This window comes from Geotrypetes seraphini, chromosome 9, assembly GCF_902459505.1.
Source record: "Geotrypetes seraphini chromosome 9, aGeoSer1.1, whole genome shotgun sequence".
Classification (NCBI taxonomy): domain Eukaryota; kingdom Metazoa; phylum Chordata; class Amphibia; order Gymnophiona; family Dermophiidae; genus Geotrypetes; species Geotrypetes seraphini.
The window spans coordinates 115,338,039-115,359,748 of NC_047092.1; the positions used below are offsets into that span (position 1 = coordinate 115,338,039).

A 21,710-nucleotide genomic window follows, 5' to 3' on the forward strand; every position below is an offset into this window, starting at 1 on the left:
AAGATGGGTCTAGACGCATGCGCAGACCATCTACAGATGGTCTGCTCATGCATCGGGATCGCAGACTTGCGATCCGTGCCGGCAGATGGGGGCGTTCCTCCAATCACCCTCATCTGCATATTGGAGTTTAAGGAATTCATTGGACCTGCCCAGATTGGGCCCGATTGGGCAGGTTCGTGAATCTAGCCCTAAGTATTTGATGCTATTTTTGCTTTCTGAGTCTGCTTGTAGTTTTTGAATATTTGTTTCTTTTGTTAAAGAATCTATTTTAGTTCAGAACCTCAATTCTGGCCTATTCCAAGTTATTGTGTGCCAGTAGTGTGAGCAATGTGTAGATTACTTTTGCCAAAGGCCTTCCAATATTACTGGTCCTAATCTGGATCCAATTACCCCACCTAATACTGATCTAGGTAGTAAGGTGTTACATAAAGTTCATCCATGATGCATGCTCATATTCCTTTGATAGGAACTCTATGGTGACACCATATACACCAGTAAACAACAGCAGAAAAAGACTCTCATGATCATAAGAACATAAGAACATAAGCAATGCCTCTGCTGGGTCAGACCCGAGGTCCATCGCGCCCAGCAGTCCGCTCACGCGGCGGCCCAACAGGTCCAGGACCTGTGCAGCAATCCTCTATCTATACCCCTCTATCCCCTTTTTCAACAGAAAATTGTCCAATCCTTTCTTAAACCCCATTACCGTACTCTGCCCTATTACGTCCTCTGGAAGCGCATTCCAGGTATCCACCACCCGTTGAGTAAAGAAAAACTTCCTAGCATTTGTTTTGAATCTATCCCCTACCAATTTTTCCGAATGCCCTCTTGTTCTTTTTTGTCTTGAAATTTTGAAGAATCTATCTCTCTCTACTTTCTCTATGCCCTTCATGATCTTGTAGGTTTCTATCATGTCTCCTCTGAGTCTCCGCTTTTCCAAGGAGAAGAGCTCTAGCCTCTCCAGTCTTTCAGTGTATGAAAGGTTTTCCATGCCCTTAATCATTCGTGTCGCTCTCCTCTGGACCCTCTCAAGTATTGCCATATCCTTCTTGAGGTACGGTGACCAATACTGAACACAGTACTCCAGGTGCGGGCGCACCATTGCCCGATACAACGGCAGGATGACTTCTTTTGTTCTGGTCATAATACCATTTTTAATAATACCCAACATTCTGTTTGCCTTCTTCGCGGCTGCTGCGCATTGCGCCGTTGACTTCATTGTTGTATCCACCAGTACACCCAAATCTCTTTCAAGGTTACTTCCCTCTAATACTAATCCCCCCATTTGGTAGCTGAACATCGGGTTTTTTCTCCCTATATGCATGACCTTGCATTTCCCTACATTGAATTTCATCTGCCATTTATTCGCCCACTCCTCCAGTTTGTTTAGGTCCCTTTGTAGATCCTCACACTCTTCCGTAGTTCTAACCCTTCTACAGAGTTTAGTGTCGTCCGCAAATTTTATAACTTCACATTTCGTCCCCGTTTCCAGGTCATTTATAAATATATTGAACAGCAGCGGTCCAAGTACAGACCCCTGCGGAACTCCGCTCGTGACTTTCCTCCAGCCCGAGTAGTGACCCTTCACTCCAACCCTCTGTCTCCTGCCTGCCAACCAGTGTTTGATCCATCTGTATACGTCCCCTTCCACCCCGTGGTTCCACAGCTTCCTAAGCAGCCGCTCATGGGGTACCTTGTCAAAGGCCTTTTGGAAGTCAAGGTAAATGATGTCTAATGGTTCCCCTTTGTCCAACTGGCTGTTTACCCCCTCAAAGAAGTGCAGTAAGTTTGTTTGGCACGATCTTCCCTTGCAGAAGCCATGTTGGCTCGCTTTCATCAGCCCATTTTTTTCGATGTGCTCACAGATGCTGTCCTTTATCAGTGCTTCTACCATCTTGCCTGGAACCGATGTCAAACTTACCGGCCTATAGTTTCCCGGGTCTCCTCTTGACCCCTTTTTAAAGATAGGTGTAACATTTGCTATCTTCCAGTCCTCCGGAATCTCTCCAGTTTTCAAGGATAGGTTGCAAACTCTTTGGAGTATTCCCGCTATCTCGTTTCTTAGTTCTTTTAGTACCCTAGGGTGGATTCCGTCCGGGCCTGGTGATTTGTCGCTTTTCAATCTATCTATCTGTTGGAGGACATCCTCATGGCCCACCTCTATTGCTGACAGTTTTTCTTCTTGGTCACCATGGAAGATCACGTCGGGTTCCGGTACACTGGATGTGTCCTCGCTTGTGAAGACTGACGAGAAGAACTTGTTTAACCTGTCGGCTACCTCTTTTTGCTCCTTTATCACTCCCTTTTTGTCTCCATCATCCAACGGTCCTACTTCCTCCCTCGCTGGTTTCTTCCCCTTAACATATCTGAAGAATGATTTGAAGTTTTTTGCTTCCCTGGCCAGTTTCTCTTCGTATTCTCTTTTCGCTCTCCTAACCACTTGATGACATTCTCTTTGGTGTTTCCTGTGTTCATTCCAGTTTTCCCCAGTTTGGTCCTTTTTCCATTTCCGGAATGATTTTTTCTTGTCTCCTATCGCTTTCTTCACCTCGTCGTTTATCCATGCGGGGTTTTTTGTTCGGTTTTTTTTGCACCCTTTTCTAAATCTGGGGATGTACATATGTTGTGCTTCTTGCACTGTGCCCTTGAATAGAGACCAGGCTTGCTCTACCGTTTCTGTTTTCCTTGAGCTGTTTCTAAGTTTTTTTTTAACCATTGCTCTCATAGCATCATAGTTCCCTTTCTTGAAGTTGAACGTTGTCACTGTGGTTCTCTTCCCTTTTGCTGTACTTACTCCTAATTTGTACTGGATCATGTTGTGATCGCTGTTTCCTAGTGGTCCTATTACTTTCACTTCTTTTGCAGGTCCCCCTATTCCGTTGAGGATTAGGTCAAGAGTGGCATATCCTCTTGTTGGTTCCTTGACAAGCTGATCCATAAAGCAGTCCCTCACAGCCTCTAGGAATTCTGTTTCCCTCGCACAGTTTGAGTTTCCAATATTCCAGTTAATCCCGGGGTAGTTAAAATCTCCCATTACTGTCACATTACTGTTGTTGCCTTCCCGCCTCAGTTCTGCTGCCAGATCTTTGTCGTTAGCTTCCGTTTGTCCTGGTGGACGATAGTATAGACCCAATCTTATGTCAAGGCCACTTTTTCCTGGTAATTTGACCCATAATGACTCCAGTCCTTCCGCCTTTGGTTCTATATCCACTCCGGACGAGGGAATGGTGTCTTTTATGTATAGTGCTATTCCTCCACCCCTCTTATGGGTCCTGTCTCTTCTATAGAGTTTGTACCCTGGCAGCACTACGTCCCACTGGTTATCCTCATTCCACCATGTTTCCGTGATTCCAATGATGTCTAGGTTTTCTTTTTTGGCTATGGCTTCTAATTCTCCCATTTTGGTCTTTAGGCTCCTTGCATTAGCGTACAAGCAATTTAAGTCCTGGTCTTTTCTTTTCTCTGCTGGTTTTACATGTGTTTTGCTTCTCTTACCTTCCCCTAGTTGGGCTGCCAGTCCCTCATTTCTGTTCCTTTCTTCCTCATTTTTTGGTGTATCTTTTCTGTTCTTTTCTTCCTCATGTTTTGGTGTATCTTTTTCGTCTGCAACCTGATTTCCTGATCTCTCCTGTTCCTCTAAGTTTATCTGTTTGCCCTTTTTGTTGGTCAACAGCTTCTGTTGTTCGTCTCTTGCCTGTTCCCAGCATTTTTCCCGCTCAGTATCTTCTTTGGATACTCTTGTCCGAACCGTCGACGTCAGGTCGATTATCGGCTTTCCCCTTCTTCTCAGTTTAAAGCCTGCTCAATTCCTCTCTTGACGTTGTTTGCTAGCAGTCTCGTTCCTGCCTTGCTCAGGTGTAGTCCGTCCCTCCTGAAGAGCTTGTTCTTCCCCCAAAAAGTTGTCCAGTTTCTTACAAAAAGGAATCCTTCTTCTTCGCACCATCTCCTCAACCAAGCGTTTATTGCTTGTAGCTCGGTCTGCCTCTTCACGTCTGCCCTCGGTACTGGCAGAATCTCTGAGAATGCTATCTTCTGTGTCCTCAGCTTCAGTTTCCTTCCTAGGATCTTGAACTGTTCAATTAGGGTAGTCCTGCTGTAATTTCTCCTGTTGACATCGTTTGTTCCCACGTGGATTATCACTGCTGTCTCTTCTGTTTCCGCTCCATCCAGGATCCTCTCGATTTTATCGGAGATGTCCTTCGTTCTTGCTCCTGGGAGACAGGTCACTAGCCGATCCTCTCTCCCTCCTGCTACGTGACTGTCCACTTCTCTCAGGATTGAGTCTCCCACGACGACTGCAGATTTCTCCTTCTTCAGCTTCCTCACTGGTCTCAAATCTGTATCCTCGGTGTGGTTCAGTCCTTCTCTTCCAGGGTACCCGCCAGTCTTCGCCCTCTCTGCTTGCACGAATGTTCCATGTGATCCTTCGTCCTCGGCGTCCGTTGGCCCCTGTCTTCCATCTGTTGGCCCATGTCCTCCATCTTGTGTAGCCGTAGCTTCCTCGCTCCAGCGCTGCTGATGATCCTGCTCTTTTGCCTGCCTGTAGGCCTCCTCGATGAATCTTTCGAGCTCCCTTACTTGCTCCTTGATGCTCAGCAAGGTGACCATAGCCTCATCAACCACTCTATGTAGGCTCGGGTCATGCACGTTTAAATGCTTGTTGTGAAGTCACCACCATACCAACCATGATTGGGATGATACATGGTGTACTACTGACAGTATTCAACTTACCAGCCAAGATGCCTTCTCCTCCCTCCAAAGCTGTACAGTTTCCCTATTCTCAGTATGTGACAAAATGATCAACAGACTGGAGTTGTTGAACCTTTACCTGTCTCTCACCATGTGCAGGACACAGACCATACAAGTCTGTCTGGCATGCTGGATTTGGCCATTTTTCTTTGTCTCTTGCCAAAGGCTGGTTGCTTGATCCATACCTTGGATGATGTTCAGTTTAGTTCATACCCAAGATCCATAGTCCATTAGAGAATCAAAACAGCGCCTCTAACTCTCAGTAATGCTCTGCCCAGCTCCCTCCAGCATGATACACGTCAGTAAGGTAGCAGAGACTAGACACAAATCCAAGAATATGCTCTGAGAATCTTACTTATTCTCTACAGCAAAGCATAAACAGGTACACAGACTTCTGAGAACTAGTTAGTGTCCTGCTCTACACTTCTCCCTCCGTATTTGCGGGGGATGTAGACAGAACATAGCCATGAATGCCAAAAACTGTGAATAACTTTTTGCATGTTATTTGCGGTTTTTCGGTAAAATAGACCTGAAAAAGATAATAAACCATGAATAACCCGACCTGCGATTTGCTCCGTACAATGCCGGAAGTAGCGATTTCCTCCATGAACCACCAGGAGCAGCAATTTCCAATGTGATAAAAATTAGGGGGCGGAGTCAGCAGCCAAAAAATCGCGAATAAGCGAATCCACAGATACGGAGAGAGAAGTGTAAAAGTTACAGTAGTTTTAGCATAAGCAATAACCCTTTTAAAAGTTTCTAGGACAGATTATATATTTGAATCAATGCTCCCTCTAAGAAGTGGCCAGGTATGTGCAAATTTTTTTCATGTGAATAACAAGTTCTAAAAAACAACAATTTTTGATCTCAGTATTATCAACACATTTCTATATATAGCACAAAAAAAAATTACACATATGAGAGCAGAAGAATATGGAGGAGGAGCCTATTTAAGATGGCAGCTTGAAGGCATTTGGCTGAATGCGCTCGAGTCACTTACTAAGGGTGAAACGGAAATCCAAGACCCGGGTTTACCCAATGGAACCCAGGGAGCGACAATTTCCTAGCCGATGGACGTGTTCGTCCAACGTAGTCCCCATGGAGAACCGGACGAAGAGTCCTCGGCACCTCTTTCAAGGTATATCGAGAGCCCCGGCACCTCTTTCAAGGTAAACAGTCTTTCTCCGGAGGAGCAAACACGCCAGTGCAACCACTCCCCCAACTTGTGCTGCAGGACATGGGGAGTGAGGGGAGTCTAGCAGCAGTCCTGAGAGCTGCGAGGAAGAAGAACAAGCAATCTATAGAGTTTTAGCTGCTTCTTCGAGTCAACTATCGCCGCTGGGAATCCTGGAAATGGCAGGGGACTTATAAGAATCACCACAGAACAAGTTACAAGAAGGTACTGTGAACCTCAAGGAATTGAGATTTAACTACACGATAACTCCCTTCTTTGGTAGACTTAAATTCTATATGGGAATCTATTTCCACTTTACAGCTGTCCCTGGGAACCCAATTGCAAACACTTTCTTCTCATTGCTCAGGGATTCTATCTGAGATATTAACATTGCAACTAAAGGTGGGCAAATTAGAAATAAAATTTGTTGAACAAAAAAAGAAGTTGGACATTCTTGGAGCACAAAATTAGCTCCTTATAAAAGAAAATGGTAACATTAACTTTAAATTGGAAGTTTTGGGAAATATAACAAGAAGACAGAATTTAAGACTGATTAATTTTCCTAAAGCAGTTACTATTTCTCCACTTGATATGTTTAAACGATAACTTTTGCAGATTTTGAAAATCCCACAAAACTCATTTCCCCCTATTTCAAAAATGTACTACGTTTCCTTGGGGGAAAAAGAAATATCCAGAAGATCCTCAGGAACCAGTGATAGATGTGTTGGACTTGACAAATTTATTAAAGAAGACAGATTCAGAACAAATTACATTTGCCACATTGTTTGTTCAATTTGCTTTAGATTTAGACAGAGAGTGGGTGTTGAAGTTGTTTTTTAAATATAAAGATGTCTTGTTTTTGAATCAAAAGATAATGTATCCAGATGTGTCCAGAGTAACACACAAAAAAAAGGAAATAATTTTTGCTTTTGAGACCCCAGGTTTTAAAACTGGGTGCGACTTGTGTGTTAAGGTTCCCATGTAAATGCTTTGTTAACTTCAAAGGAGCTAGATATATCTTTTTTGACAACATAAGAACATAAGAATTGCCGCTGCTGGATCAGACCAGTGGTCCATCCTGCTCAGCAGTCCGCTCAAGCGGCAGCCCCTAGGTCAAGACCAGTGCTCCAAATGAGTCTGCACAATTGACAAGATTTATCTTAGGTGATGAGGTGAGAACTGCAAGTACCCCTGTCAATATTCAGGAATAAAAGCTCCAAGTTAGGGCTAGATTCACTAAAGTCCACACATCTGTCCTATTCATGTCCTATCCGTTTCTGAGTCATTCTGGCCAATTGAATCAGTACAGCTTGTCCATGCAAATGATCAAATCGAAAACATACCCCCACATCTCACTGTAACATCAATCGACGTGAGTGCGCACTGTCTCCTTGTTGGTTTTGAAGCACATAACATTACATTAGAGATTTCTATTTCACCATTACCTTGCGGTTCAAGGCGGATTACAAAAGAGATAAAAAAATGGAGGGTTACAATGGAAGAACATTTGTCCTTTCTAGAGAGGTAAAGAGTAGGTTATGTAGTTTGTGTGGTGGGAAGAGGGAGGGGGAAGGACGGTAAGTTTGAAGTTAGGGCTGTTTCAGGAATTTCTTGAAGAATGTAGTTTTTATTTCTTTTCTGAAGTTATGGCTGTTTCAGGAATTTCTTGAAGAGTATAGTTTTTATTTCTTTTCTGAACGTCTTGTAGTCTGGTGTCGTTATCAGTAGATTGGAGATTTGGTTATCTAGTTTAGCTGCTTGAGTGGCCAAGAGGCTATCGTATAGTTTTTCCATTTTACTTCTTTGATCGAGAGGTGTGTGAATGGGCTAGCTCTTTAGGACTTCACTAGGTAGAAATGGGGCAGGGTTTAATCGCGGACGTCATTGGCGGGCTCCAAATGCGCCTACCGCAAAGCATTGTTGTCATAAAAAATGCAATATAAGAACTGTAGTTTTTACCAACCTCTCTTTTTTTCTTAAGAGCTATTGCAAGCTGTATAAGCTGTGACCGTAGCTTTTTGAAAAATTTGTTGGAGAGGTTTAAGGAGAAATAGCATTGGAGGTTTGTGAGCGAGCTGTGGAATTCTTCAAGTTCGTCCTTTTTTTACGGATCGATCTCAAAATTTATTGCACGCTTCCAAACAGCTTAACATTTCTCTCAGGAAGACACAACAGTTAACAGCAGTTGAATGCGCTGGGTTCACTGCTGTTATATACAGCCTACGAATCCCAGGAGGCTGTGCAGCTCTTTCTGCTGTGAAGCATGAAGCAACCAAAGGCAACCCCATGACGTCAGATGCATGCGACAATCTAGCTGGAAGAAAGGGGGGGGGGAGATAGCTGGCCCTAAGTTATTTTTGATTTTTTAAAAAAATTTGGCATTGATATCTGAAATGTACAATGCACAAGGAGAGCATGGGGTTAATCCATGATTTTCTCACCATGCGCATTACAAATCCGAGATTCACTCTCGCGTTCACTATGCACATTCCAAATAAATAAAAAAAATATTTCTAATGCTTATGTACATGAAAGTTTACATATATTTAAAGTTTAGATATATTTTGGATTTTTTGCGCGGTAGATATATATTTTTTAATGGGGTTCTTAACATGCATGCGGCAGTTGCTAGGCAGGAATAGTCGGCGAGGATGTAAAACAATTGGTCTTCAGCAGTCGAAACTTTTTAGAACGGAAAGGCCAGTTAGTTTGGACGAAATGGTTTCATGAATCGATGCCTTAAGAAATTTACATGCCTTTCAATTAAAGAAGGAAAATAGGATTTAAAAAAAAAAGATAAAGCGACCATCTGGTGACAATAATAATCGTTTACAGTATGGTTCCACATCTTCTAGGCTATCTGATCAGTTAAGAGCCTTACACCTCATTTGGAAACCCTTAAATTCTACTCTTTTGACCACAAGTTTTCTCTCTTTTTTTAAGCTATATTTTATTGACCATTGATTTTGTAAAACAGTGAAATTGAGGTGACAAGTTGCTAATTATTTCGGGGGAGAGGATTACAGTAAATCTGCATTTAATAAAGGGTGGATTGAAAAGTTTGGTTAAAAAAAATCAATGTAAACAGTGTAGCCTCCATAGTCCAACGAGTTTCCAATTTTTAGGTATGGTAGGAAAAATGGCTTACAAACTGGAAACTCGCTGGACTAAGGGCTCCTTTTACAAAGGTGAGTTAGGGCCTTAATGCACGGAATAGCGCATGCTAAATTGCCACGTGCGCTAGACCTGAATGCCAGCATCGAGCTGGCATTATTCTAGAAGCGTACTGCGTGGTGTAGCGTGCAGTAATTTCATGCGTGCGCTAAAAAAACACTAGCATACCTTCGTAAAAGGAGCCCTAAATGTATAGCCCTTCATGGAGACTAGGTTGCAAACCACCCTCCTAAATGCTACTAAGAGCTTTATACCATCTTTATTTTAATTAAATTGATAATGCATACGAATGTCAAGTTTAAAAGCTTGTACTATTCCATTTGGGTGACGTCAAACTGTCTAAACATTTTTAAGGTCATGAGTCATAAGGTTCCCGTTACCTAAAACTGTCCAAATTCTTAACTCATTTATTCTTAATAAATGCATTATATACCTAATAAATAACATTTTAAGATTTATTTGATTTCCTTCATTTCTTCTTTTGTGATTCTATTATCTTGTTTTGATTTACATAATAAGCAGAGCACAGGTGTTGTGAATTTGGGCAAAAGAAAAATAAGAATAATTTCCCTCCTAATAGATGATATTTAGGGTATAAGGAGGCAATTTTGATCTGTTATTATTAAATGGTATTGATCACAATTTTATACAAATTCTGCATGTAACCAAGCTGTGTAATAACAACCTGTATGAGGGGCCTCTGAAAAGTTCTCAGCCCAACCAAAAATGTTGGGGCAGTCTCCATCAAGGGCTACACACTTAGCCAAGTGATTTTCCTTTTTTTTTTCCATTGGAAAAATACAGAATGAAAAAAATGGAAAATCACTGGACTATGTGTATAGCCCTCTATGGAAACTGCCTCAACTTTGTTGGTTGGGCAGAGATCTTTTCAGGGGCCTCTCATATTCTCTGGTGCATTATTACTGTACTTGTAACTTGTGTTGAATTTTTTGTTTGTCTTAAAAACTTATTGTGGTTTTAAACTATGATTTACATTATGTGGGACAGAAAATCACAAGCTTGAAAATACAAACACACACATATAATTTTTTTTCCAAACAGTAATTTTCTAAGTCTCCTTTCAGCATTCATAAAGGTCCGATAAAGGCGTATTCACTTTTGAAGTGTAGCTACCCCTGAAAGGTGGTTGTGTAAATATTTCTCAAGGGTTGGGGGATTGTTTTTTTCATAATGCACTTTGTAACGCCACATATTTTTATTATTGCCATTCTATCATTACATGAGAAAATTATAAACCTATTTTTTCAAAGATATTAATTTCACAGAAGGTCTGATAATCACTTGCTTCTCCCGCGGAGGAACTGTTAAAATCCCAAGCAAATGATTAAGCAAGAATGCCCAGTCCCCATATTATAGCCATTCAGCTCATCAGAGGGGATTTCATGGTTTCCAGTAGGCCTAGCTAATATGCCACTGCTAATTACAGGGCTCTTCCAGTCCAGGTGCTCTTTTAATTGGATTAGTAAGCACTCTGTATTAAATCTATGCCAGATCAAATGTAGAGTGAAATGAAGAGCTATTATGAACACGGGCAGTCATTCATAAATGATAAACAAAATATTATTTCTTGCTGTATCAGAAAATCAATTATGCTGTTTACCGAGTCCTTCACATATTGTTGTTGTTGTTTTTAAAGCTTACCTCTAATGTCACTTTATAATATCGCTTTGCGACGTCCCTAACGTCCAGGTGTGGCTCATGAAGATAGAATAGAATCGAGGGATAATTCGGGACAGATTTCACTTAATATGAAATACAACTATATGAAGCAAACGTCCGTAGCGCTTTCCACCATGGTAAGTAAAATGGGAAGTTATAAATGTGAAACGCAGTTGTATTTTTGCTCCCCGCACCTTTCTTTTTCCAAGGGGCACAAACATCTGTTCTTATCATGGAAAGTAACATTATCACTGCGATATTAAATCCACAAAATGCCTAGGAGGGTGCGTTGGTTATTATAACTATATTGTTATTAATGTTGCTACTAATAATGCTATTCTTGCTAGCATTAACAATAATGCACGTTATTTAATGTAATTAAAACACGATTTATTTTTTTTTACTTGCAGGACGAGAAACCTCTTTGCAAATAAATTCAAAAAAACAAGGAAGTTTTACTAAGGTAAGTGTATTTAAAGTGAAACCGATTTCTTATAGCGACCCAAGTGTTGTTGCTTTTACTTAGGAAAGACAGAAAATTAATTTTAGGTAACAACGGTCTTTAAGCATGCAAAGTAAGCAACCTTTGTGTTTACAACTTGTGCAAAGTGGAAACACTTTTGATATTGGACTTGAGATTCTAAAACACTCTTTAAAAATCTTCCCCCTGTGACTAAATAATGCTATTTATTTGTAGGGAAAGGTGTTCTTTGATGATTAGCAAGACTTATTAAACAGCTTGTGAAGTAAGCGCTTCTAAAAGCTAATTGAAAAAAAAAAATATATATATATATATATAAACAACCAGTATTTCTAGAAAGACAGAGGCAGCCTTCTAAGGGCTCCTTTTACTAAGGTACACTAGCGTTTTTAGTGCATGCAGGATATTACCGCGTGCTAAACCGCATGCTACACGGCTAGAATTAACGCCAGCTCCATGCTGGCGTTAGCGGCTAGCACGTGTGGCAATGTAGCGCACGCTATTCCATACGTTAATGCCCTAACGCAGCTTCGGAAAAGGAGCCCTAAGTGTTATATGGTTTGACGCACTTACTGCTACTACTATTAATTATTTATAGAGCGCTACCAGATGTACGCAGCGCTGTACAGAGTCACAAAGGAGACAGTCCCTACTCGGTACATTATACAATATGACTTTATACTGTAGTATTAACTTGACAACTTGTTTTAAAAATCCACATTTGCATGTGCAGATCGGATAGGGTGCGGATGGGGTCTGGAGGAAGGTTAGTGAATCGAGCCATAGTAGGAAAGTGAGCGCTAACCGAGTGGTACATGATCGGTTTGCTTAGTGAATCTAGCCCTTAGTAGGTTGGGATTAATTCAGGCTCCCGTCCTTTTTCCTAAATAAATGTTGGAATAATTAATGTTCAATATTTTTTTTTTAACTCCTCCACCAGTGATTGTGGACTAACTAACTAACAGTTGAAACAATGTTATTATCTTTTTATAATTATTTCCTATATAAATTTGAATTGTGGTGGATATTGTTTATTTCAAATATAACTGTATTACAGAAAAATTGAAAATTCAATAAAGAATAAAAAAAATTAAAAAAAAACCCACACGTATGATAATTGATTTACCCTCCCCCTCCCCCCTTTATCAAGCTGCTAGAGATTTTTTTGTGCTGGCCAGCGAGATAAGTGCTCTGACGTTCATAGGAATTCTATGAGCGCTGGAGCATTTACCACACTGGCTCATGCTAAAAACCTATAACACAGCTTGATAAAAGGACCCTTAGTTTAGTTTAATACATTTTTATAGTTTAATTTTGTTTGAAAGTTGGGCTGGATCAGTATTTTTGTGAGCAATCGCTGCCTGGCTAGCCCGAACTTCCCCTCCGACATCAAAATTGACGTCGGGAAGAAGGCAAGAAGCAGCGGCGGCGGCCTAGGGTTTAAATTGGTATGGCACTGGGAGCACTAGGGAAGGAGGCACTGTGGGCACTAAGGACACAGGATAGGCACTGGGGGCACTATGTACATGGGAAGGAGGCACTAGGACACAGGACAGGCACTGGGGGCACTATGGACATGGGAAGGAGGCATTGAGGGCACTAGGGACACAGGACAGAGGCACTGGGGTAATAAGGACATGGGAAGGAGGCACTGGGGGCACTAAGGACATGGGAAGGAGGCACTGGGGGCACTAAGAACACAGGCACTGAGGGCACTATGGACATGGGAAGGAGGCACTGGGGACAGTAAGGACACAGGACAGAGGCACTATGGACATGGGAAGGAGGCACTGGGGGCACTAAGGACACAGGACAGAGGCACTATGGACATGGGAAGGAGGCACTGGGGACAGTAAGGACACAGGACAGAGGCACTATGGACATGGGAAGGAGGCACTGGGGGCACTAAGGACACAGGACAGGTACTGGGGGCACTAGGGACCTGGGAAGGAGACACTGGGGGGGGCACTAAGGACACAGGACAGGCACTGGGGGCACTAGGGACATGGGAAGGAGGCACTGGGGGGCACTAAGGACACAGGACAGGCACTGGGGGCACTAGGGACATGGGAAGGAGGCACAGGACAGAGGCACTGGGGGCACTATGGACATGGGAAGGAGGCACTGGGGGCACTAAGGACATAGGAAGGAAGGAGGGAGAGAATACAAAGGGACAATTGTTGGGTCTGAGTGCAGAAAGAAAGAAATGAAAGAAAGGATACACAGTCAGAAGGAAACACAACCAGAGACTCATGAAATCACCATACAACAAAGATAGGAATATTATTTTATTTTTAATTTAGTGATCAAAACATGTCAGTTTTGAGAATTTATATCTGCTGTCTATATTTTGCACTATATTTGTTTATTTTTCTATAGTTACTGAGGTGACATTGCATATTTTAAAGTCATTTGCCTTGACATCTTTGAAAACGCTACAATAAACTACAAAAAATACAGCCATGCCTCCTGTGACCTCAACCACTGCCCATCATATCTCCTTTCTACCTCCATTGTAAAATTCCACACTCAACTTCTGCAATGGATACAAACCATGCTCACAGACAGCATTTTCCCTACTGACCTCATTGAAATCATCATCACCCCAATCCAAAAAGACCCAAAAGGACCAACAGACCAACCATCCAACTACAGACCCATTGCCTCAATTCCGTTATACGTCAAACTTACAGAAGGCCTAGTAGCCAAACTCCTCAACAACTATCTAGATAACCATAACTTACCGTATTTTCACGCATATAACGCGCGCGTTATACGCGTTTTTACCTACCGCGCATACCCCTCGCGCGCTATATGCGTGAGCGCGGTATACGAAAGTTTTCAAACATAGTTCCCACCCCGCCCGACGCCCGATTCACCCCCCCAGCAGGACCACTCGCACCCCCACCCTGAACGACCACTCGCACGCGCTCCCACCCGCACCCGCATCCACGATCGGAGCAAGAGGGAGCCCAAGCCCTCTTGCCCGGCCGACTCCCCGACGTCCGATACATCCCCCCCCCCCGGCAGGACCACTCGCACCCCCACCCCGAAGGACCGCCGACTTCCCGACAATATCGGGCCAGAAGGGAGCCCAAACCCTCCTGGCCACGGCGACCCCCTAACCCCACCCCGCACTACATTACGGGCAGGAGGGATCCCAGGCCCTCCTGCCCTCGACGCAAACCCCCCTCCCTCCAACGATCGCCCCCCCCCAAGAACCTCCGACCGCCCCCCCCAGCCGACCCGCGACCCCCCTGGCGACCCCCACGACCCCCCACCCCCCTTCCCCGTACCTTTGGTAGTTGGGCCAGAAGGGAGCCCAAACCCTCCTGGCCACGGCGACCCCCTAACCCCACCCCGCACTACATTACGGGCAGGAGGGATCCCAGGCCCTCCTGCCCTCGACGCAAACCCCCCTCCCCCCCAACGACCGCCCCCCCCCAAGAACCTCCGACCGCCCCCCAGCCGACCCGCGATCCCCCTGGCGACCCCCACGACCCCCCCACCCCCCTTCCCCGTACCTTTGGTAGTTGGCCGGACAGACGGGAGCCAAACCCGCCTGTCCGGCAGGCAGCCAACGAAGGAATGAGGCCGGATTGGCCCATCCATCCTAAAGCTCCGCCTACTGGTGGGACCTAAGGCGCGTGGGCCAATCAGAATAGGCCCTGGAGCCTTAGGTCCCACCTGGGGGCGCGGCCTGAGGCACATGGGCCCAACCCGACCATGTGCCTCAGGCCGCGCCCCCAGGTGGGACCTAAGGCTCCAGGGCCTATTCTGATTGGCCCACGCGCCTTAGGCCCCACCAGTAGGCGGAGCTTTAGGATGGATGGGCCAATCCGGCCTCATTCTTTCGTTGGCTGCCTGCCGGACAGGCGGGTTTGGCTCCCGTCTGTCCGGCCAACTACCAAAGGTACGGGGAAGGGGGGTGGGGGGGTCGTGGGGGTCGCCAGGGGGGTCGCGGGTCGGCTGGGGGGGCGGTCGGAGGTTCTTGGGGGGGGCGGTCGTTGGGGGGGAGGGGGGTTTGCGTCGAGGGCAGGAGGGCCTGGGATCCCTCCTGCCCGTAATGTAGTGCGGGGTGGGGTTAGGGGGTCGCCGTGGCCAGGAGGGTTTGGGCTCCCTTCTGGCCCAACTACCAAAGGTACGGGGAAGGGGGGTGGGGGGGTCGTGGGGGTCGTCAGGGGGATCGCGGGTCGGCTGGGGGGCGGTCGGAGGTTCTTGGGGGGGGCGGTCGTTGGGGGGAGGGGGGTTTGCGTCGAGGGCAGGAGGGCCTGGGATCCCTCCTGCCCGTAATGTAGTGCGGGGTGGGGTTAGGGGGTCGCCGTGGCCAGGAGGATTTGGGCTCCCTCCTGGCCCGATATTGTTGGGGAGTCGGCGGTCCTTCGGGGGGAGGGATGTATCGGACGTCGGGGGGGGGCATCAGGCTTTCAGGATGGGGACAGACCTTCAAGGGGGGACAGTGCACGGAAGTCAGGGGGGGTGAACGGAGAGTCGGGACAGCGCACGGAAAGTCAGGGCAGTGCACGGAAGTCAGGGGGGGTGAACGGAGAGTCGGGACAGCGCACGGAAAGTCAGGGCAGTGCACGGAAGTCAGGGGGGGGTGAACGGAGAGTCGGGACAGCGCACGGAGAGGCGGGGCAGTGCACGGAAGTCAGGGGGGGTGAACGGAGAGTCGGGCAACATGCGCGGTATAATCGTGAGCGCGTTATACCAAAGTTTTTGTGCTTATCATCGTGATTTCTGCGCGCTATACACGTGTGCGCGTTTTATACGGGTGCGTGTTATTTGCGTGAAAATACGGTACTTCACCCCATGCAATCTGGCTTCAGAACCAACTTCAGCACGGAGACATTACTAGGCTCCCTTATCGACAAGCCAGACAACACCTTAGCACAGGGAAAAAAATGCTTCTCATACAACTGGACCTGACCGCAGCATTTGACCTAGTAGACCTTAACATCCTCCTGCAAATTTTGGATGCAATAGGTATCTCAGAAAAAGTATATTCTTAGTTTGAAGGATTCCTAAAATCCAGAACATACAGAGTTAAATCAGACAAAGAAAAATCTGAACCTTGGACAAACCCTTGCGGCGTACCACAGGGACCCCCACTATCCCCCACTCTTCAACCTATACACTGCCTCTCTCGGAACATATCTGGATAATCTAGGAATAACCACCTATAGTTATGCGGATGACATTACCATTCTTATACCATTTGATCAACCAAAGTCCACCTTGACAAATATACTACATCATACACTAGAATCAGTCAAGACTTGGATGAAAGATCACAAACTGAAACTAAATTCATCCTCCTCGAAAATGACAATGTCCCAACCATAACCAATATAGAACTCAATTCAATAAACTATCCCATACAAACCACCATAAAACTACTAGGAATGACAATAGACAGATGCTGTACCATGCAACCGTAATTAAATAAAACAATACAGAAATCCTTCGCAGTCATGAGAAACCCGAGACAAGTCCAGAAATTCTTTGAAAGATCACAATTTCAGCTCATGGTGCAATCCCTAATCCTAGGACTGCTAGACTACTGCAATATCCTCTACCTCCCATGCCCCGCTACTATGACCAAGCAACTACAAACAATCCAAAACACAGCTCTGAGACTCATCTACTCACTGAGGAAACATGATCATATCACAGAAGCTCACATCAACTCACACTGGCTACCAATCCAAGAAATAATACTATTTAAATTCTACTGCATGTTATTTAAAACTCTAAACAGAGACAGCCCATCCTACCTGAACAACCGCCTCATCCAAGCATCCTCAACCAGACATAGAAAAACGCACTCCCCATTCACACCCCTCCCCCCTCCGATCAAAGAAGTAAAACGGACAAAATGATAAGATGGCCTCCTAGCCACTCAAGCCGCAAAACTAGATAAACAGATCTCCAACCTTCTGATAACCACCCCAGACTACAAGATATTCAGAAAAGAAATAAAAACTATACTCTTCAAGAAATTCCTGAAATTACTCCGTCATTCCTCCCTCCCTCCTCCCACCACACTGAAACTACCTGAACTTCTCTGTACAACCTGAGAAATGACAAATGATCTTCCTTTGTTACCCTCCATTCAAAAATATCTACCTACTTTACACCACTTGAGAACTGACAAATGACCTTACTGTTTACAACTCTAGAAATGACAAATGATCTACTCTTCACAACTCTAGAAATGACAATTGTTCTTCCATTGTAACCCCCATTAATAAATCTTTTGTAATCTGCCTTGAACCGCAAGGTAATGGCGGAATAGAAATCTCTAATGTAATGTAATGTAAACCCTCCAAATATAAATGATAATTAACATTTTCTCTGCGTATAGTGTGCTTTGTAGTTTTTTTTAATTTTAAGGTTACCATTATGAATTAATATGAAGATATTATGTGTACAAGAAAAACGAATGGAAGAAATTGGGGGTGGGATTGGGGGCGGGATTGACAATAGATGTCCCCTTTTGATGAAAAATATAAATGGTCACGTTAGCAATAACAGTAACAGAGTTTATATGTGTGAGCCTGACTAGCTGGGGGCTGCATAGTAATGAGCAGCAGCAGCAAATGACACCAGTTAACTCACCAAGCCAAGCGAAGTACAATGCTATCTTTTCACCAAAGTACTTGCGAATGTGATCCAGTGGCTGATACTTATTCCATTTACCCCACTGAGCCCAGTACCGGTACAGCATCTGGCGCAGAGTTAGGGTGTGGGACACAAAGTCTTTTGAGGGAATTTCATAAGGACCCTATAGAGATAAACAGAAAGATTTTAGCTAAAAGTGTGCAGTGCTCCCAGCATCTCAGATAATGTTGGGTATGTATACCAAGGCATTGGAGTTTGGAGGTGTAGGTCTGCTTTTATAGTGTGCCATAAAACAAAATATGAGACACCTAATCTCTTAAATTTCATACGTTAGATTATACTGTATGAGAATGTACCAAAAACAGAGGAGTAGCTCCCTTTTCTGTTAACATGTCAGAGTCTAAAGCACTGTATACTTTTGGATTTTATAAACTCAATGATTTGTATATACTCAGATTATATTCCACTTTGAAAAGTAACCTTTTAAAATGGGTGGCAACAGTCTTATTTGCAATTGCTTTTCTTTGGAACTGATCAGAGATATGGAAGGTTTTCATGTTTAGATTTACCCCATTGTTAGCACATTTGTTTAAGTCACCCTTATTTAACATAAGAACATAATAATTGCTGCTACTGGGTCAGACCAGTGGTCCATCGTGCCCAGCAGTCCGCTCACGCGGTGGCCCTCTGGTCAAAGACAGTGCCGTAACTGAGACTAGCCCTACCTGCGTACGTTCTGGTTCAGCAGGAACTTGTCTAACTTTGTTTTGAATCCCTGGAGGGTGTTTTCCCCTATGACAGACTCCGGAAGAGCGTTCCAGTTTTCTACCACTCGTTTGGGGTCGAAGATCTTCCTTATGTTCGTATGGAATCTATCCCCTTTCAACTTTAGAGAGTGCCCTCTCGTTCTCCCTACCTTGGAGAGGGTGAACAACCTGCCCTTATCTACTAAGTCTATTCCCTTCAGTACGTTGAATGTTTCGATCATGTCCCCTCTCAATCTCCTCTGTTTGAGGGAGAAGAGGCCCAGTTTCTCTAATCTTTTGCTGTACGGCAGCTCCTCCAACCCCTTAACCATCTTAGTCGCTCTTCTCTGGACCCTTTCGAGTAGTACCGTGTCCTTCTTCGTGTACGGCGACCATTGCTGGATGCAGTATTCCAGGTGGGGGCATACCATGGCCTAGTACAGTGGCATGATAACCTTCTCCAATCTGTTCGTGATCCCCTTCTTAATCATTCCTAGCATTCTGTTCACCCTTTTCGACACTGCTGCACATTGAGCGGACAGCTTCATCGACTTGTCAACCAGTACTCCCAAGTCTATTTCCTGGGGGTCTCTCCAAGTACTGCCCGGACATCCTGTATTTGTGCATGAGATTTTTGTTACTGACATGCATCACTTTACACTTATCCATGTTGAACCACATCTGCCATGTCGATGCCCATTCCTCGAGCCTGATTATGTCACGTTGCAGATCTATGCAATTCTCCTGCGTCTTCATTACTCTGAATAACTTTGTATTGTCCGCAAATTTAATCACCTCGCTCTGCATACCTATGTCCAGATCGTTTATAAAGATGTTGAAGAGCATGGGTCCAAGCACCGAGCCCTGCGGCACCCCATCTGTGACACTCTTCTAGTCCAAGTATTGTCCATTTACCCTACTCTGTTCCCTATGCTCCAGCCAGTGTTTAATCCACATGCATATTTCACCCTCGATTCCATGGCTCGCAATTTTCCGAAGAAGTCGTTCATGCGGAACCGTGTTGTACGCCTTCTGAAAGTCCAGATATACAATGTCGACCGGGTCGCCCTTGTCTATCTGCCTGTTAACTCCCTCGAAGAAGTGCAGCAAGTTTGTCAAACAAGATCTGCCGTTGCTGAAACCGTAACATTCGCCACCTTCAAGTCCTCCGGAATCTTTCCCGATTTGATCGACAGATAGTTGAAGCAGTTCAGCTATGGTCCCTTTCAGTTCCTTGATGACCCTCAGATGGATGTCATCCGGTCCCGGGGATTTATCGCTCTTAAGCCTATCAATCTGCCTGCATACCTCTTTTAGACTTACTGTTAACCCTGTCAGTTTCCCGTTTTCACTTCCAGCATATAGCCTGATGGGTTCCGGTATGCTGTGTATATCCTCTTCGGTAAATACAGATGCAAAAAATGTGTTCAGTCTGTCGGCGATTGCTTTGACTTCCTTTAGCACTCCCTTTATTCCTTGGTCATCCAACAGTTCCACTGCTTCTTTCGCGGGTCATTTCCCTTTAATATACCGAAAGAACAGTTTGAAGTTTTTTGCCTCCTTGGCTATTTTTCACTCGTAGTCTCTTTTGGCCCCTTTTACCGCCTTATGGCACCTGCGTTGATGTTGTTTGTGCTTATTCCAGTTTTCATCTGGTTTTTATCTTTTCCATTCCTTAAATGAGGTGTTTTTTTTGTTTGTGATCGCTTCCTTTACCTCTACAGTGAGCCAAGCTGGTCCTTATTCTTTTTCCTCTTTGATCCCTTGTTGATATGCGGTATATATAGATTTTGCGCCTAGGTTGTTTCAATTGTATTCCATACCTGGTTGGCCCTAATAAGGGCTGGTATTAAGGAGGGGGTTGCAAAGGGGCCTCCATATCACAAGAGGCACAACCTGACCAAATTAAAAGAAAATGCAGTCTGCCACATGGATTGGGGTCTCCCTCTCAAATTTGTACCTTGGTCCTGGTCCACAGCATGTTTAGCATCAGTTCTACTCTGAATCATCTAAAAATATTACTAAACCATCTGAGCTATATCAGTCAGATCTGAGGGAACATTTTGCCTTTCTTATAAAGAGGATCTGGTATATTAACAGTGTGTGGCATAGTGGTTACAGCTAAAGCCTTAGCACCCTGAGGTTGTGGGTTGAAATCGCTCACTGCTCCTTGTGACCCTGGGCAAGTCACTTAATCCCCTCATTGCCCCAGGCACACTAGATAGAGTTTGAGCCCATCATGATAAAGTACCTGAATATAAAACCACTTAAGATATAAGTGGTATACAAAAAATAAAAATAGATAGATAGATTTCGGTTTATCCAATCAATCAGCAAATATCAGAGGATATATTTTTTGCTTACAAATACAACTCCCCACCCCCAAAGTATAATCCAGAGCATCATATAATCCCTGATATTCAGTCTATATGGAAAACTAGATCTGTGAACTTCTAAACTTATAAGAAGAAGAATATTGTATTGGTGGAGTTTTTATATGAAGAAGAATATGGTATTGGTGGAGTTTTTTTTAAGGCCCATGTAGCTTTAACTGAGGCCTTTTTTCTCCACATATATTTTTTCCACACAGGTTTTTCTTCTATTAGGAGAATTAGCAAATAACAGTGCTTTGTTTGGAGTCTGCATTCTTATATATATGGGATAGTATGGCTGTCCATGGAGAGTCAAGCATAATATTTTTCATTTTCATTTGGTGATGTTGAGATTACACTTCTTATTTAGATATACAGTCAAACCTCGGTTTATGAGTAACGCGGTTTGCGAGTGTTTTGCAAAACAAGCAAAACACTCTTGCAAATCGTGCCTCGCATACCGAGCGTTGACTCGATTTGTGAGCCCCCACCCCCAACTACTAGCATCGCCCCCCCACCCCGCCCAAGAGCCTCCACCCCCTACAACTGGCATCACCCGCCCGCCCAAACCCTTACCGCGATCTAGCACCAACATGCATCACCAACTCACAGGACGTGCTGGTGCTGGAAAAGCCTGCCTTTTTGCATCTGATCTCTGCTGTGCTGGGCCTTGAGCATCTGTGCATGCTCAAGGCCTTCTGGCTCCTGTT

General features: G+C 44.4%; 1 protein-coding gene across 2 annotated transcripts in view; it reads right to left on the reverse strand.

Annotated features, from left to right (window-relative positions):
• The window catches only part of ANO7 (anoctamin 7), a 454,465-nt gene that overhangs the window by 293,861 nt on the left and 138,894 nt on the right, over positions 1-21,710 (reverse strand). For both annotated transcript variants that reach the window (XM_033958099.1, XM_033958098.1), the window contains exon 9: positions 17,880-18,045. In XM_033958099.1, the coding sequence (XP_033813990.1) occupies positions 17,880-18,045 (166 nt within the window). The remainder of the gene's footprint in view (positions 1-17,879; positions 18,046-21,710) is intronic.